The 20,102-nt window shown below is 38.2% G+C and overlaps 1 protein-coding gene across 1 annotated transcript; it reads right to left on the bottom strand.

Annotated features, from left to right (window-relative positions):
• Nucleotides 1–1,642: 1,642 nt before the first annotated feature.
• On the bottom strand, nucleotides 1,643–2,569 carry LOC126480919 (ubiquitin-like-conjugating enzyme ATG10). The gene has a single exon (XM_050104328.1). The coding sequence runs from the start codon at nucleotides 2,431–2,433 to the stop codon at nucleotides 1,750–1,752; it is 684 nt and encodes a 227-aa protein (XP_049960285.1). The 5' UTR covers nucleotides 2,434–2,569; the 3' UTR covers nucleotides 1,643–1,749.
• Nucleotides 2,570–20,102: the final 17,533 nt, after the last annotated feature.

Below are 20,102 nucleotides of genomic sequence, written 5' to 3'. Positions count from 1 at the left end.
GTTTACATAGGATACGTAAGAAAAATATTATAATAATTACATTAACAAAAAGAGGTGTGAACAAATAAAGGAAACTGAGTCTGATCATTTAGTACTTGGCTGACATTCTGTATCTAGCGTTTGTTAGTTTTTCATTATTTCGATGTAGAATGTGAAATTTTATATTCTGCCAGAAAAAGCAGAAAGAATATAATTAATGGAACTCAACAAACATATGACACAAAATGTCAGCCAAGTGCTAAATAATCAGACCCAGTTTCCATTTTCTTCCTTGTTAAATAAGTTTTTGTTCCAAATACTAGATTCAACTGTAAATATTTCCCATTTGTTATACGTATCTTCACATAAAAACTTTCGTTGTTTACCCAATCTTCTTAGTTAATGTAATCATTGTAATATTTTTCTTATATATCCTATCTAAACATATTGTCACTAATGTGTTTTCTGTACAAACAATATCTGTGTACGTCGCACACCATGTTTAACTGTGTTTGTGACATTCAGATGTCACCTGATCTTGGCCTGAGAGCCCATAAGATGATTCGCAAGAAAATAAATCCAATTTTGCGGAACATTAGGAAGTGTTTTCCTCTTTAATATTATTATCACAGTCTGCTGAGCACCTACAAAAAAACTGATAATAATTACAAATTTGAGTCATCATAATAATGAAATACACAAATACCACATGAATGCAATTGAGCGAATATTTTGTGGAAAATGATGTGAATGAAGTTCATGGAAAAAAAGTATGTCATTAGAAAGATGTCAATGTGCATTAAAAGCATTTCTACTAGAATATAAGATATGATCAGCTTGATTAATTAATATGAGTCACTTTTGACACACATAATAGAGTTCATATAACACTACTACATGCATAGCCAAACTAGATGGAGTGTGCAGTCAATTCTAGGGAGACACTGGATTCTGCCTATTTCACTACTCCCGGCATAACTGGCACAGTGTTAATTTAGACTGTGCATATAATAGTTACCTTCTATTCAAAGACTGCCTGCAGAAAATTTTGGTAGATTGCGAAGTTAGAAACTATATACCCAAATTGTAAAATCGTGACCTGGATACCTCAAGCATTAATACTTCTATTCAGACCAACACACTGGCTATGTAATGAAGATATTGAAAAGGAAGCTAAGTGCATCAAAGAGTTTCTGTGTATGTGAACTTCCGCAAAGGAAAAATTTGTGATAAAAGAACTATGAAATAATAACAAGGTAAAACTGAACTTCGAAAAATGGAATGGGCATAGCAAGAAAGTGCAGACAAAATCAGATCACAGCAGATTATTATATCAGAGATTAGCCAACAGTTCCAAGAAAAACCAACAGAGTCCTGTATTGCCAAATTAAGTATGAATGCAACACCACTACTAACCATACAAAATTTAGAATGATTTACAAGTATTGAATCATTAAAAACTAATTATCTGCCAACTGAGTTAGGTGGACACACATCATGATAAACTAAACAACACATGCTCACACAGTTCATACAAATCTGAATGCTAAACAACAATTGTAATATAATGAAAGACCTTTTTACTGAGCTCAGTGGTATTATTTTAATATAATACACGAAAATATCATGTAAAACTAATTTTAATAAATAAAATAAACATAACTGTAAGAAAAACAATTTATTATAAATAGTGCCTCTTCACTTTAATAATGTTCAATACAGTGGTCAAAATTATGACTGCAACTCTAAAATTTGTACACACAGATTTATTTACAATAAATGAATTTGTGAATGGTTAACAACACTGTCCTGTAATATTCCTTTGGAAGTTTCAGTGTGAGTGTAATTCTTGTGGTGGTGGTGATGACTGTATTGCAGTGGCAATTCTAGACCAACTAATGGTCCAACAGAACTTAACCATGTAATAAGAAGGTTCGAGCTGCAGCCTTCAAATATCTCTAAAAATTTGGCTGTTCGACAGGGATGTAATTGAAAGAATGGTCGCCCTAGAACAGGGTGTTCTTGCTGAGTCAACACACTCCACTTTTGGGGTTCTAGTGCTCCTTTAAAGTTATATGACAGTAATTGCCACAGTTGTTCCAATGAAAACAAACTTCCGTCTGAGAAACAAGCATTGAAATATAACACTGGCACACTGTAACTAATGTTGTACAGTACATGGTATTCCCATTCACTCGCTCTGTCTCTGGCATTGGTGGAGACCGATTCGTTGTCGGTCTCATGTCTTTCTAATTCCAAGTCTTCTAAATAATCTGCTACTTCATGATTTTCTTTCACAATCATACAACTGCGTTTCGTCGTCTTAGCTAGGTAATACGATCCAGCAATATTTTTACTGCCTCGTCCAACCCAGTCATCGTGGATAATATCAGATATTCGTAACAACTCGTCGGTGCATTTTAAAAAATATTCCCATGTGATGGTACCCGCCATTATGCCTTATGACAAAAACTGATCTTTTACGCCTCCTTCAAGTTGAGTAACATCTTACGCTACGTTATTCCTACAAATTCATAACCATAACAAATTCCACGCCTCTCAGTTTATATACAACACATTCCTGCCAAAATATCAGAGGAATTAAACGGTGAAGATGTTCCTAGCTCAAGGTAGTTCTTTGGTCGACCATACGAATTCCTCTGATCTACTAGGCCCACATCTCGAAGGAGGAGGTAATTAACTGATCTCTGCAATATTACTACGCACAATTAGCATTGAAACATTATGAGCACAATAAAATTAACAGCACTTTGTGACTGGCACACTCTTCAAGATGTATGTAAACTGTCCCAAAAAAGCCTACTTACAAGATTTCAAGAACCGGATTTTAAATAATGGTTCTCGGGATATACCACAACCTCTTCCATATGAATCACGTAGGGATCGTATAGACAGGACTAGATTAATTACAGGACCCACAGAAGCGTTTAAACAGTCATTCTAACCATGCTTCATACGTGAATGGAACAGAAAGAATCTCTAACAACTGGTACTATGGGATGTACACTGTGCCCTTTGTATCACATACTCTGTTACTAAGAGCAAGAAGCTCCAAAATCTTGGTTCGAGAACCCGTTTTCGTGGGTACCTCTGACACCCGATTCGTTTCACATTATTTCTTACATACTTAAAGTTCGAAATACATATTTTAAGAAATAAGAGAAAGTAGAGAATTGTGCTACAACGTGGACAGCTCCGTTTCAAGTTCTAGAATATTCATATTGACCAAGGGAAAACGTTTACCTTTTGTTTCACTGATGATAGGACAGCAGCAAGAATAAGAAACTACAGACAGAAATCGAAGTGATAATAAGTTACACTGTGGAATATATGGTAATAGAGCAAGAGAACTGTTTTGTAGCTCAGCTTCAGAGTGCTTATCTTCTTGTGTATGCTATAGGCAATTTTTTTCCTCTTTTTGGAGAACAGGCTTTTCTGAGGCAGTCTGCTTGGTTACCGCCAACTTGCAGGAACCAGTCAGTTCGTGATCTCTGCTGTTGTTAATAGCAACTAACATTGCTTTCAGACTTGATAGATTACGTTTTAATACCTCTAGTTCCCTTGGAGAAGGAATCATGTCATTAGACCATTACTTTCTTACTGCATTGTTTTCTTTTTTAAATTAAATCTGAAGATTTTATTTCATCTGATGAATTATTTTAATATTCTTTCTTTCTCTGTTTTTGGTTTCTATTCTTTGTAAATGTATTATATACGACGAATGTGAGCCTTTTAAACTTACTGTTTTCCCTATACGAAATGAACAAATTACATGTATGACAGAGAATATTGACAGTAAAGTACGTAATTTTAGTGGGGATGGCTGTGTTGTTGTGAGAGGAAGAAATTATGGAGTTCCAAAATCGTGGTTGATGTAAAATTGACTGATTTTGTTCATTCTACGAAGACTATTCTACAAAAAATTAAACATACCTGAAACAAACTATGCTTCGTTCCATGTTGATATTAAAAGCCCTTCTTGAATCACAAAATTTCTCGGCCAAATATGTCAATGATGGAGAATCTGCAACTTCCAGCCCTGGTCTGGCACACAGTATTAATTTTCCAGAATGTTTCAATCAGTGGACACTCTGCTGCAGAGTGAAAATTCACTCATGAAGCATTCCTCAGACTGTGGTTAAGCCATGTCTCCACAATAACCTTTCTTTCAGGAGTGCTAGTCCCTCAAGTTCCACAGGAGAACTGTGAAGTTTGGAAGGTAGGAGGTGAGGTATTGGCAGACATAAAGCTAAGCTGTGAGATTAGGTTAGATTATTTTTTCGTTCCATATATCCGTGCTGAGGAAATCCTCGTGGATGTGGAACATGACAATTTTTTTTAAAGCTGAAATAACAATACTAATAGTATGAATATATACAATACATCACTTGTTTCTATTAAAAATCGTCAATGGAGTAGGAGGAGTTGGCCACTAGTAAGTCTTTCAGGCTCCTTTTAAACTGATCTTTATTTGTAACTAAATTTTTTATTTTTACTGGCAAATTATTGAAGATGAGTGCTCTGAGTAGTGGACCCCTTTTTGAATTAAAGTAAGTGCTTTTAAGTCCTTGTGCAGATCATTGTTGTTCCTGGTATTGTATGTATGAACTGAGCTGTTTGTTGGAGAAAGAGATATATTATTTAGGACAAATTTCATTAAGGAGTAAATATACTGAGAGGCAGTAGTTAGTATATCCAGTTCTTTGAAGAGGCTTCTACAGGACGTCTGTGAATTTACTCCACAAATAATACATATTACATGCTTTTGGAACCTGAAAACTTTTGTTTGACTTGAAGAGTTACCTCAAAATATTATACCATATGACATTATGGAATGAAAGTAGGCAAAGTATGCAAGCTTTTTCATTTTTATGTTGCCTATGTCAGCTAACACTCGAATTGCAAATACAGATTTGTTAAGGCGTTTCTGCAGTTCTGTGGTGTGCCCCTCCCAACTGAATTTATTATCAAGTTGCAATCCCAGGAATTTAAGACTGTCAACCTCTTCTGTCTGCTCTTCTTCATACTTTATGCATATGCCTGGTTGGAACCTGTTACAGGTTCTGAATTGCATATAGTGAGTCTTTTCGAAGTTTAATGTCAGTGAGTTGGCTTTAAACCATTTATTAATATTGATGAAAATATCATTAGCAGATCTTTCTAGAACTACACTCGACATATTATTTATTGCAATACTTGTGTCATCTGCAAACAAAACGAACTTAGCTTCTGGCTGTGTAACTCATGAGAGATCATTAATGTACACAAGAAAAAGCAATGGCCCAAAGATGGATCCTTGTGGGACACCACATGTAATTTCTTCCCATTCTGATGATGACTGATGACTTAATTCACTAGTCCCTTGCACTGACACCCTTTGTTTCCTGTTAGCAAGGTATGACTTGAACCATTTTGCAGTACTGCCCGTGACACCATAGAATTCTAATTTATTTAAAAGGATGTTGTGGTTCACACAATCGAATGCCTTTGACAAATCACAGAAAATACCCGCTGCTTGTAACTTGTTATTTAATGAATTAAGTACATTTTCACTATAGGTGTAAATAGCCTTCTCGATATCAGAACCCTTCAGAAATCCAAACTGTGTTCTTGATAATATGTTATTTGTGGTCAGATGGTTGAGAAGCTGCCTGTACATTACTTTCTCTAAAATTTTTGAGAATGCTGGCAAAAGTGAAATCGGTCTGTAGTTTGATGGTATCTCTTTATCCCCTTTCTTGAATAGAGGCTTAACATCTGCATATTTTAGCCAGTCAGGAAATGTCCCAGTTATAATTGACTGGTTACACAAGTAACTTACAAATTACTAAACTCACAAGAACATGCCTTAATTAACTTTGTTGGTATTTCATCACAACCACTAGAATTCTTTGTTTTTAAAGATTTTATTATGGAAGTTATTTCTTTTGGTGAAGTGAGTGACATATTCATGAACCTGAAGCTATTTGTAAAGGCTAGTTTCAGAAATTCAAGGGCATTATTTACTGATCCTGACACTCTCATTCTATCAGTAATGGATATAAAGTACTTGTTAAATAGATTTGCCACACTATGCCCATCGGTTACTAATGTGTCATCTACCCTTAGCGCTATTTGCTCCTGTTCCTTTCTGGTTCTACCTCTCTCCTCTTTCACTATATCCCATATTGTTTTTATTTTGTTCCCTGACATTGTTATTTCTTCTCGTAGTGCATTTGTTTAGATGTCTGAGTTACCTTATTTAATATTTTACAGTATTCCTTGTATTTAGCTAAATCATCAGCATTGGAGCTATTCTTGGTCGACAGATACATTTTCCTTTTTGTCTTACAGGAAATCTTTATTCCTTGTGTAATCCATGGCTTTACTATAGACTCTGTTTAATTTGAGTACCTTTTAGAGGAAAACAGTCATTCTTGGCTAGCTCAGTTGGTTGAGCACTTGCCCAAGATGGCAAAAGTTATGGAAAAGAATGGAATAAAATTGAACAGAATCTTTATTGTCACATGACATGTTATAAACAGTGCTTTGATAGAAACATTGGTGACTCATTAGTGAATAATTCCATGCCTACATAGGCATACATAAAAAAGATGCATTAAAAGAAAGCATGCCCTTGCACCCAGAAGCCCATTAAAATGTAAAAAGATAAATACATGTTACATTTCTTCCTGTTTCTTAAAATTTTCCACAATGGTTTAAAATTTTGTTCTTTTTAAGTAGTTTTGTTTGTTTCTGTTGTTTGTAAATATGGCTATATATAAGAAGAACACATACCTCCATATAAAGGAAACTTTCTATACATGTAGATACTTAGATGCATAGTTTACATACATACATATTTTACAAGTATGGACACTATAAAATTTTGCGTTGTCATTGCCACTGTAGTGTCTTGTACTAGGGGAAGCAAGGGAGAGGATGTTGTTTGGTGACCAGTATCCTCTTTCTACGACACAATTGCACAAATGTATTAACAGGGTTCTTTATTCATAAGAACAAGAAGCTACTTACGTTTAAGCAAGTCGCTATGGTACAAGCTCTTCCATAAAAGTCCACGTTAGACTCACTGCTGGTGAAGTACAACTCGCACTATGAACACTACATTCTCATAGCAGGTGACATGAACTGACAGATGCCATCTAGAATAGTGATTGAGGCTGAGACTGTGACTGACGACTCTGACTGGATGACTGCGACTGGCTGACTGATTGTGACTGACAGGTCCATCCGGTCTGCGGCGTCGGTCTAAGTACTGGTGGTTGAGTGGACGTTGGCAACACATTGCTTACGAGTCTGTCTTTGGCCTCTCTCCTGATAGGCATGCTTGATTCAGCGCCGATTATTGATCTTCTTGCAACCTCTTTGCCAACCGGTGTGCTGGCGACAGCTTACACCAGCACACAAAAAGAACATACACTGTCATTAAAAGACAACATATACATACGGTGATAGAACATAATGTAGTAATACAGAAAAACAATTTCAATTTAATGTCTCCTACTTGTTTTCCTCATTTATAAAATCATCCATTCTGAAGTTACATTTGCTTTTCAAATATTTTTCCATGTTTACTCCTGTGGGCTCTAGCTTGCTGTCCTGGAACTTTGATCATATTATTTTGCTAATCTTCAAAGACGTGCAATAATGGAATAATTTCAGATAATGTTAGTATGTGGCAAGGTATCATGTTATCTTGTTTATGCCCTGTTTCATAAGATGTGGGTTTTTTTTAGCTCAAAGAGAAGTGATTCATATACAAACATAGAAGGAATTGTCAATAAGTCAATATTTGCAAATAAAGTTTTGCATGATTGTCTATTGTTTGTTCCAGTCATAGCTCTGATAATCTTTTTCTGTTGTTTGAAATCTCTGAGGCAGTTTCCTTTTTCAACACCCAAAAAAATTGTCATATCTTACAACTGATATAAAATATGCATGACACAAAATTTTCTTAACAGCTAAGTCAATTGCTTTTTTAGTACCCTCAGTGCAAAAAAATTATTCAATCATTTCAGTAAACAATCCACAAGGTCATCCCATGACAAGCTTTTCTTTATAATCGCTCCAAGAAATTTAACAGAGTCGACAGTGATCAGTTCTCCAACTTCATCACTTAACTGTGTTATATATTGAAAAGTTCATTTGGTCCACAAGTGTACAATTTGTTAGGTTTAGTTTCATAGCATTATTATTTATCAAATTTTCTAGTTCTTGAAGAGTTTTCTGTGCTAATTCTATAGTGTTTGTACAGAAGAATACTGTTGTTGAGTGGTTTGGATGCAGAATTGTAGCTGAAGTTACCTTACCAGACAATACGGAAGCGTAACTGGCCTAGTATGGACCCCTGGGGTATGCCTACATCTATTTCCTTCTAACTAGAGCAATATTTCTCACCCTTATGTATATAGCAACCCTCTGATTACTATTTTTGAGACAGAATGAGAACCAAATTAAAGATTTCTCATGGAATCCATGAGAAGCTAATCTGAGGAGCAGCTACTTACAGTTCACCATAACAAATGCTATAGTGGAGTCACAGAAGATACCAGATATGCACTCCCTGTAACTGAGGCATTCGACTATTTTAGTGATTAGTTCATTAATAGTGTGCACCGTGCTTTTCCCCTTCCCAAATCCATATTGATTACCAAGAATAATGTTTTGTTATAATTTTCTACTTGTTTATACCATTATTTGCTCAAATGTTTTAGAACAAAATTGTTAGTTTTGATACTGGGCGAAAATTTCCTATCTCCTCTTGTCTGTCGTTTTCGTGAATGCATCAAACTTCCATGTATTTGAGCCTATCCATAAAGCAGTCCTCATCAAACGATTGATTTATTATGACAGAGGTGGGGTGAAATATTATCATATCCTTCCTTTATTATTTTTGTTGGAGTTACATCCCAGCCCACAGATTTAAGATTCTTGTATTTTATAATGTTAGCCACTTCATAGCAGGATTCGCGAGTAAAATCGAATTCTCCTGATCTGTGTCACATGATAATTGGATTTATTTGTGCAGGAGGGAGATCATAATTTTTGTTTGGAGTTATAAAATACCTGGTGAGCTCTTCAAATATATATCTGGAATTTGTAATCATATTACCATCAATTTCTGATTTTTTCAGCACTTATTTCAGTCTTGATAACCTTCCATATGGCTTTTGATTTATTTGTGGCATTTCATATGTATTTACTGTTTGTCAATTGTTTTGTCCATTTAACTACTCTGCCAAATATTCTTTTGTATTTGTTTACATACATAGGAAACTCTGCATCACAGTTGTTCTTTGCTTCTGTCTGCAGTTTCCTCTTTCTAATACAAGATATCCTGACACTTTCCATTATACGCGAGTTTTTCTTCTTTTTTTACAGTTTTAATCATGTGCTACTATGAAGGAGAAACTTTCATTGAAAGCACTCAGAAATTCTGATGGAGCATTGTAGTTTATGGTTACTCAATACTGGTTGCTGAAAGACCGGGAACTTTCTTTTAGTCTCAAGACAAGTATATTCACATTTCATTGGCTGAAGTTCCTGGCTCGTTTCACTATTACAGTTTCATCTGAATTTGGCAATGAGATAAGAAAGGCTGAATGGTCAGATACCTCTAATTATAAGATGAACTTTTCTATAGCACCATACCTATACATATTGCAGAAGATGCTGTCACTCTAGTGGGTTCGAGTCCTCGTCTCCCACACAGCTTTAATCTGTGAAGAAGTATGAGATTATATAACAATAAAACAGAGATTTTAAAGTAAAAAAAATATCCAAGTTCTGCTGTGGACTTTGACAATAATTTATTGCTTATGAATTACAGATTAAAACTCAGAATATTACAGAAATGTAGGAAATCGATTAAAATGGATGTATTCAAATTAAATCAAAACTTACTCAGCAAATTATACTACAAAGTGATATACTACAGCTGGTAGTAATTTTTGCTAATTTTGCAGCAAATTAACTGAGAATGGTCGAAGTAGAGAGGCTATATAATGTAGACTGGAAGCTACAGGAAAAGCTTCTTTGTAAAAGAGAAATTCTTTAACCCTGAATATAAATTCAATAAATTTCAGTGTTAGCAAATCTTTTACAAATATATTTGTTCAGTGTGTAGCGTTGTACAGAAATGATGCCTGAATGATAAACAGTTTAGACAGAGAAAGAACAGAAACTTTTGAACTGTGGTGGTACAAAAGAATGCTGAGAATCAGATGTCTATATTAGATTATTAACGAGAAGGTAGAGTTCTGAGTTAGAAAAAAATAGAAATTTGTGGGCCAACTTGATTATGAGAAAGTACTGGTTGACTGGTCACATTCGGAAGAATCGAGGAAAAATTAAGTTGGTAATGGAATGAAACGTGAGGGCTAACAGTTGTAAAGAGGGGCCAAAGCCTGACTATAGGAACCACATTGACCTGTGGTACTACTCAATTCTTCAGAAAATCAAAATTACAATCTCACCACAGTTATTTAAAGGAAATAGGAAGCCTGGGATCACTGGTGATGGACAAACTTGTGATTGTTTTACAATTTTAATTTGACTCAAAACAGACTTTATTACAAACTTCAATTCAGACATATGCCCTCTTGTTGATGCAATATACAAATCTTCACTTTGATTGAATTACATAAACACGAATAAGAATCATATTATTTTGCATCTGCAACCAAAATCAGTGATACTAGACATGGTGAATAGTCAATCAAAAACAATCGTTCTTGTTTAAACATACCTCGAGAGACTAATAACACTATACACTTCCAACCAAAGTTACACAGGCATATATTACCACAACTTGATAAAGAACAAAGAGATCTTAAAGCTTAATAAAACTGAACTGCCCACATAAAGGTCTACAGTGAAACATGCTTATACTAAAAATACAAAGTGGGCCAACCAAGGTCGCAAAACTTGTACACAGGAATAACAACAAGTTGGACGTTCATTAAAGATACACAAATGATTAACATAAGTGTTAAATAAGAATAGCTAGTAATAACTCAACAAGTAAAATGACTTACAGAAACGCTAATATTAACAAAGTGGTCTCACTTAACTAACAGACATAATGATGCAGTATGATTCCCAAATTGCACTAAGAACAGTGTTTGGAAGCAATAAAGCTATGGCCAGCAGGCAATACGAGCGTTCACATAGCACGTGGTATATATTTATATATAATCCGACCGGTCCCACAATGAGCAGTCCTGGCAAGAACCCATCATCGCGCCGACGCCAGGGAACGAGTAATCTTAACAACTGGCCAGCAGCACAAATAGATTGCAATGAAGACAAGGTCAAATACAGCCACACTGGAATATATAATAAGCATGCCCCCAAATTATTATGGAGCAATACTCTAACATTACCGATCTCCCAGTAAATTAGCAGGAAAATAAACATACCGAATTCGGCCATGATAAATGATTAAACAATTAACTCTACAGCTGCAAGGTACGTACACAATTGCAGCTAGTCCCAAAGCGGACAATATGTCCTAAAACAAATTAAAATTTGCATGAAAACCACTTAAAACACACACTTCACGGATGATCAGAAACAGAATGAGGAACATCAGCCTCCTTAGATTAGATTAGGACTTGTTCCATAGATCATGAATATGACACTTCGTAGTGATGTGGAACATGTCAGGTTAATAAAAGGTGACTATACAATGTATTACATTACACAAAATATTACATGACACTCAATATTTTTTTGTGGGGGTTGGGAAATTACCCACTTACTATATTCAAAAATTCATTTAATGAGTAGAAGGAGTTGCCATTAAGAAATTCTTTTAATTTCCTTTTAAATGGTATATGGTATCTGTCAGACTTTTGATGCTATTAGGTAAGTGACCTAAGACTTTTGTGGCAGCATAATTTACCCCCTTCTGAGCTTAAGTTAGATTTAACCTTGAGTAGTGAAGATCATCCTTTCTCCTAGTGTTGTAGCCATGCGCACTGCTATTACTTTTGAATTCGTTCAGATTGTTAACAACAAATTTCATAGGTGAATATATATATTGTGAGGCTACAATGAAGATTTCTAGTTCTTTAAATAAGTGTCTTCAGGATGATCTTGGATGAGCTCCAGCAATTATTCTGATTACACACTTTTGTGCAATGATCACTCTTTTACTCAATGATGAGTTACCCCAGAATATGATTCCATACGAAAGCAGAGAATGAAAATAGGTGTGGTAAGCTAATTTACTCAGATATATATCGCCAAAATTTGCAATGACCCTAATAGCATAAGTAGCTGAACTCAAACGTTTCATCAGATCCTCAGTGTGTTTTTTTCCAGTTTAACCCCTCATCGATGCATACACCTAGAAATTTTGAATATTCTACCTTAGCTACCGATTTCTGATCGAAGTCTATATTGATTAATTGTGTCATTCCATTTACTGTGTGGAACTGTATATACTGTGTTTTGTCAAAGATTAATGAGAGCCCATTTGCAGAGAAAGACTTATTGATTTTCTGAAAAACATCATTTACAATTTTACCAGTTAATTCTTGACTGTTGGGTGTGATAGCTATATTTGTATCATCGGCAAAAAGTACCAGCTTTGCATCTTCGTGAATATAGAATGGCAAGTCATTAATATATATTAAGAACAGCAGAGGACCCAAGACCGAACCTTGCGACACCCCTTTCTTGATTGTTCCCCAGTTTGAGAAATCATCAGTTTTTTGCATATTTTGTGAACTATTTATTTCAACTTTCTGCACTCTTCCAGTTAGGTATGATTTAAACCATTTGAGCACTGTCCCATTCATACCACAGTACTTAAGCTTATCTAGAAGTATTCCATGATTTACACAATCAAAAGCCTTCGATAGATCACAAAAAATCCCAACGGGTGACTTCCGGTTACTCAGAGCATTTAATATTTCATTAGTGAAAGTATATATAGCATTTTCCGTTGACAAACCCTTCTGGAAACCAAACTGACATTATGTTAAAACTTTATTTTTACAATATATTACTTTTTCAAGAATTTTGGATAAGGCAGTCAGAAGAGAGATTGGGCAGTAGTTGTTGACATCAGACATATCCCCTTTTTTATGCAGTGGTTTAACAATGGCATACTTCAGTCTATCTGGGAAAATACCCTGCTTCAGAGAGCTATTACATATGTGGCTAAGAATCCCACTTATTTCTTGGGAACAAGCTTTTATGATCCTGCTTGAAATTCCATCAATTCCATGTGAGCTTTTATTTTTGAAAGAGTTTATTATCTTCCTAATTTCAGAAGGAGAGGTGGGTGGAATTTCAATTGTATCAAATGGTGTGGGTAGGGCCTCTTCCATTAACTGCCTTGCTTCTTCTAATGAACATTTAGATCCTATTTTGTCTACAACATTTAAAAAATGATTATTCAAAATATTTTCGACTTCCGGCTTGTTGTTTATCAAGTTTCCATTCTCTTTCATTGTTATGCCATCATCCTGTACTCTTGGTTGCCCTGTCTCCCTTGTAATAATATTCCTAATTGTTTTGATTTTGTTATCAGAGGTATTACTCTCAGACATGATGCACATGCTTCTGGACTTTTTAATAACCTTTCTTAAAGTAGCACAGTAGTTTTTATAAAATTTGGCTGTTTCTGGGTCATTACTCTTTCTTGTTGTTAGATACAGTTCCCTTTTGTGGTTACAAGATATTTTTATTCATTTAGTAATCCAGGGTTTCTTGCATGGTTTCTTATAATTAGATTTAACTACTTTCTTGGGGAATCAGTTTTCAAATTCTCTTACAAGTGTGTCATGAAATAAGTTGTATTTCAAATTAGCATCGGGTTCCTTGTACACCTCATTGCAGTCTAACTGCTGAAGATTTTCTCTGAAATTTCTAACTGTCGAGTCATTAATTGAATGCACCACTTTGGAGGGTAGTTTTGAATTACTGAATGGAGCTATGTCATATACTGTAACTAGCTGAGCACCATGATCAGAATGGCCATTTTCAACAGGACAAGAATTCATGTTTTTAAACCTATCTTGGTCTATAAAAGTGTTATCTATCAATGTGCTGCTGTCCTTTACTACCCGAGTAGGAAAATTAGTTGCAGATGTCAAATTGAAAGAACTGAGCAAGACTTCCTGATCATTCTTCCTATTACACTCTTTCAGTGAATCAACATTGAAGTTTCCACAAATAATAATTTGCTTTCCCCTATCTGACAGATAGCAAAACAAGGCATCCAAGTTTTCCAGGAATAAATGAAAGTTTCCTGAAGGGGACCTATATACTGTTACAACTATAAAAGAGCCCTCCTCCAGTTTAAGCTGACAGGCACATGCTTCTATATGCTGCTCTAGACAAAAGGTTTTTGTATCTAAGCTTTCTACACAGTGATAACTTTTGACATATATGGCAACTCCTCCTCTCACCTTATTCTCTCTACTCATATGTGCAGCTAGTTTATAACCACTGATATTTACCTTTTGCATATCAGACACAATGTGATGCTCAGACAGGCATAGTATATCTATTACATTATCAGATTCAATGTCATCTAAACAAACCAGGAGCTCATCTACTTTATTCTTTAATCCCGGAATATTTTGGTGAATAATGGTAACATTATTTTTTACTTTACTTTTGTGAGAATCTACTTTTTTCTTTAATCCACCAATATTTTGGTTAAATATGGTAACATTATTATTTACTTTCCTGTTGTGAGAATTTTGTGAGGTTTGGACCTCTTTAGCACCTGCCTGCCTGAACTTCTCATTGGCCACTGATATTAGTCTAAAAAAGAGGCACATCCATGAGTATTAGTGTCCCCCCTTATGGATTTCGCTAACAACCCTGCCAGTTTACCCTTCCCTTTCCTATTGAGATGTAGGCCATGCCTTGTGAAATCCCCCCTATCAATAGCCTCGACAGGAACCAATCCAATGTCTAACAGAGTGGCCGCCCTACACAACTGATCCAACTCCATATTTACCCTCCTGACAGAGCGGTTCAACTGGGGCTGATCATGCCGCATGAAAGCAGGCACCAGCCCAACACTGGTATGGGTCGTTGCCGAGGCTATTTTCACCAGGTCACACTCAATACTGTAGCCCTGATCCCTATCAAAGCTGTTTCCCACTCCACCCACTATCATCACATGATCCTGCTTCGTGAATCCCTTGCACAAGGAATCTATATCCTCTACCACCTGGCTAAGACTTGCACTTGGCTTGAAAAAGTTTGTGAGCTGGTAAATAATAGCCACTGTGGAACCAAGTTCAGAACCATCTTCAGCAGCTACCCATGCTACAATAAGTTACAACAATCTTCTTAGTTAAACACAGAATAAAAGTCGTACACAACTTGGACGTTGCAAATTACGAGCTGGGAAGCTGTTCAGTGTGAGACGACGAACCCACCCGATTTTGCACGTCAAGGCGACCAATGATCGGCACCGTACATCTGGCAGCACGCCAAAAGACAAGGGTGGCGAGCATGGCGAGGCCCATGCACCACAGTTAGGGTCGTGGGCTTGTTTTCAACAGAAGTTGGCTCGTTGAACGCCGACCGGAGACTCCATCGTCACACGTTCACCTGGAAAACCACCATGGGAGCAGTCAAAGTTAGCAGAACAGCCGAATATCGATATCAGCGATGCAAGTGGAACATCCTAGCGCCAGCCGCCATGGCTCACAAATTCAAATGGATGTAGGTTACAGTAGTTATGCAGAGATGAAGAAAACACCAACGAGAATTTAAGGAGACTGCATCTGCATCTCAAACTGACTAGCAACAGCGACACAACAGCTATGCACTACACTGCCAAGAGTCGTTTTTTGTTAAGGAAATTAAAAACATTAGTTACCAAATAACAACTTCAGTTTTATTATTATGGTTTCAGTGTTGCATAATATAGTTTGCGTACAGCTAAACATACTTATCAGTTCCAAGTGCACCACATCAATTTCATCCTTATTCACGTAAATTGAAATATTAAGTGTGACATGAAACACTTGTAAATAAAGAAAACTTCTAGTGATAAGACGAAAAACAATTAAATGTGATGGTAAACTTTCAGTGTCTGTTTCAACATATGTTGCCGAATGACAAAATAAATAAAAAATAAAACTGTAGAAACAAGAGATTGTTGAGAGCTTGAAAGGAAGCAATAGATAACAAGGAGCTGAAACATGGGAAAGGGATGCAACAGGAGTTGGATGGTTAAATGAGAGAGATGAAACAGTCAAGAAATATGGTCAGAAGTCGACGAAACAATTTCTCAGGTATTTTTTGCGGATCTAGCCAAATCATTCTATGATGCTTTGCTTCTAAGAATAACTGATGAGGCGGCTGTTGCTCATGCCACACTGGGAAGGCATAGAGAAGAACCAAATATTTGAAAGTTAAAGAGAAGAAAAGACAAATACAAGTTGAAATAGGTCGATCAGAACTGTTCTACTTAGTAGAGCTCCCGATATGAATATTATCAGTGATCAATACAAGAAGTTGCCTTTACAATATATGATAGTAATAGGGCTCTGGAAGAGAAACGAGCTTTTCTACACACGTACACTCCTGGAAATTGAAATAAGAACACCGTGAATTCATTGTCCCAGGAAGGGGAAACTTTATTGACACATTCCTGGGGTCAGATACATCACATGATCACACTGACAGAACCACAGGCACATAGACACAGGCAACAGAGCATGCACAATGTCGGCACTAGTACAGTGTATATCAACCTTTCGCAGCAATGCAGGCTGCTATTCTCCCATGGAGACGATCGTAGAGATGCTGGATGTAGTCCTGTGGAACGGCTTGCCATGCCATTTCCACCTGGCGCCTCAGTTGGACCAGCGTTCGTCCTGGACGTGCAGACCGCGTGAGACGACGCTTCATCCAGTCCCAAACATGCTCAATGCTCCGGAGATCTTGCTGGCCAGGGTAGTTGACTTACACCTTCTAGAGCACGTTGGGTGGCACGGGATACATGCGGACGTGCATTGTCCTGTTGGAACAGCAAGTTCCCTTGCCGGTCTACGAATGGTAGAACGATGGGTTCGATGACGGTTTGGATGTACCGTGCACTATTCAGTGTCCCCTCGACGATCACCAGTGGTGTATGGCCAGTGTAGGAGATCGCTCCCCACACCATGATGCCGGGTGTTGGCCCTGTGTGCCTCGGTCGTATGCAGTCCTGATTGTGGCTCTCACCTGCACGGCGCCAAACACGCATACGACCATCATTGGCACCAAGGCAGAAGCGACTCTCATCGCTGAAGACGACACGTCTCCATTCGTCCCTCCATTCACGCCTGTCGCGACACCACTGGAGGCGGGCTGCACGATGTTGGGGCGTGAGCGGAAGACGGCCTAACGGTGTGCGGGACCGTAGCCCAGCTTCATGGAGACGGTTGCGAATGGTCCTCGCCGATACCCCAGGAGCAACAGTGTCCCTAATTTGCTGGGAAGTGGCGGTGCGGTCCCCTACGGCACTGCGTAGGATCCTACGGTCTTGGCGTGCATCCGTGCGTCGCTGCGGTCCGGTCCCAGGTCGACGGGCACGTGCACCTTCCGCCGACCACTGGCGACAACATCGATGTACTGTGGAGACCTCACGCCCCACGTGTTGAGCAATTCGGCGGTACGTCCACCCGGCCTCCCGCATGCCCACTATACGCCCTCGCTCAAAGTCCGTCAACTGCACATACGGTTCACGTCCACGCTGTCGCGGCATGCTACCAGTGTTAAAGACTGCGATGGAGCTCCGTATGCCACGGCAAACTGGCTGACACTGACGGCGGCGGTGCACAAATGCTGCGCAGCTAGCGCCATTCGACGGCCAACACCGCGGTTCCTGGTGTGTCGGCTGTGCCGCGCGTGTGATCATTGCTTGTACAGCCCTCTCGCAGTGTCCGGAGCAAGTATGGTGGGTCTGACACACCGGTGTCAATGTGTTCTTTTTTCCATTTCCAGGAGTGTAGTATGTTTATATTTTTATACAACCGTACTTCCTTCCATGTATGAGAACCAGAATGCTTTACTGTGTGGCTGAGTTGAATTTGGATCTTTGCAGAAACCTGAACCTGTATTGTAGTGTGTGTTGTTTTTCCAACTTGAGATTGGGTAGGAACAGAGCAGAGAGACTTTTTCATATCGAAGGGGTGCACCTATTTCCGCATTTGTAACATTAGATTCGTCAGAGGCCAAGTGTGGCCTCTCTAGCACCTGCCCACTACCAATGAAAACAGAGAGAGCTCTACCACAAACGACTAATCCCATTCTGCCATTGGTAGCGAAAAGAGGCTGTTGAGTTCTCGTGAATGTTCTGTCTTGAAAACGGAATGAAGAATTAGAATGTCTCATATTGAGTTATAATAATGTGTAATACTTTCCTTTCAACTTTGTGATTGTAAACTGATGTTAGTGTGATTGCTTATCCTTTTAAATTTCCAAGCATGCGAATAATACAGATTTTCGTGAGGGCTCTTCGCACTGATCTGAACTGCCACTATGTGATCTGATAATTGTGTGTTGTCATGTTTTTTGGAAGTTCAGTAGTTTGTAACACAAATTACTTTTCGCCTCCGTATAGTTTGAGCTGAATTATGGCATATTAGAGACTTGTACCTCTGTTCACTAGATTTCCATGTGATGTTGGTCGGAAACTGAGCCCTCGGCTTTAGCAGTAAACATCTGATACTTGCTCCTTCAGTGCATACGTAATAGGTCGCAGGAAACATATGTACTAGCAACTGTATTTCTCTGTAGCGTTCACAGGAATATATTGTACCTTCTCTGCACACTCATGGAGTCTATTGGTAGTCTGCTGCACCAGTTGTAGTTCCTGTTTGTTCGGAAATACTGTTTATTTATGTGTCTTGTGCCTTTCAGGAGTAATGCAAAGTTAACACAGCACCAAATAAGGTTGTTTTAAAGGCCAATGCGAAGTAGGCTTATTACCAAAATGATTTTTGTGTGAGGCTTGAGAAGTATACCTACCATAAAAATAATATTTATTTTTGTGGACTGTGGGAAGCTTACTTACCACCAAGTTAGTGGCTTCACTACGTTAGTAGTAGAATTACGTAGGTTCTGGAACAGATAACAAACTCATCTCAAAGAGGTCAACTCCTCTTGAGCAACTGCATATGGTATATTCAAGGTCAGGATGTAACCTGATACCAATCATGTGTCAAGATAAGTCCCTCCAAGGTCACTGAACAACTATGCTGGTACAAGGACCAAAATCAAGGTCATCTTTCCCGTTTAATGGAGATCATTAGGGTGACTTAAACACACCGAGAAACCAAGTCCCCCATTCCCTTCTCTCTCTAGGCCAGTGGAGTGAGTCTTGTTATCTGAGGTCTGTGCACCTTAGTGAAAGGATCATCAGAGAGATCAGCCACTGCCTCCTAGGCATAATAGAAAGAAATTGCATAGTGGGATATTAGTATTATTAAACCCTTCCGCTCATTACTATAATAGTGTGTTAAGAATAATGGCATTTATGGAAGCACTACACTGTATGTATAACCACACGATTTTGGGGTAATTTGTTACATTTTTAAGAATTTTTCCCCCACTTTTCAAGATCGTAATCCAAAGATACATGTAAATACACTCCTGGAAATGGAAAAAAGAACACATTGACACCGGTGTGTCAGACCCACCATACTTGCTCCGGACACTGCGAGAGGGCTGTACAAGCAATGATCACACGCGCGGCACAGCCGACACACCAGGAACCGCGGTGTTGGCCGTCGAATGGCGCTAGCTGCGCAGCATTTGTGCACCGCCGCCGTCAGTGTCAGCCAGTTTGCCATGGCATACGGAGCTCCATCGCAGTCTTTAACACTGGTAGCATGCCGCGACAGCGTGGACGTGAACCGTATGTGCAGTTGACGGACTTTGAGTGAGGGCGTATAGTGGGCATGCGGGAGGCCGGGTGGACATACCGCCGAATTGCTCAACACGTGGGGCGTAAGGTCTCCACAGTACATCGATGTTGTCGCCAGTGGTCGGCGGAAGGTGCACGTGCCCGTCGACCTGGGACCGGACCGCAGCAACGCACGGATGCACGCCAAGACCGTAGGATCCTACGCAGT

Source organism: Schistocerca serialis, chromosome 5 (assembly GCF_023864345.2).
Source record: "Schistocerca serialis cubense isolate TAMUIC-IGC-003099 chromosome 5, iqSchSeri2.2, whole genome shotgun sequence".
Lineage (NCBI taxonomy): Eukaryota > Metazoa > Arthropoda > Insecta > Orthoptera > Acrididae > Schistocerca > Schistocerca serialis.
The sequence above is the reverse complement of the archived record's forward strand: the minus strand, read 5'-3'. Positions and strand labels throughout refer to the sequence as shown.

Bases quoted from the DNA above. Each gene is read 5' to 3' on its own strand.
- LOC126480919 (XM_050104328.1), bottom strand. From the start codon at position 2,433: ATGGCGGGTACCATCACATGGGAATATTTTTTAAAATGCACCGACGAG.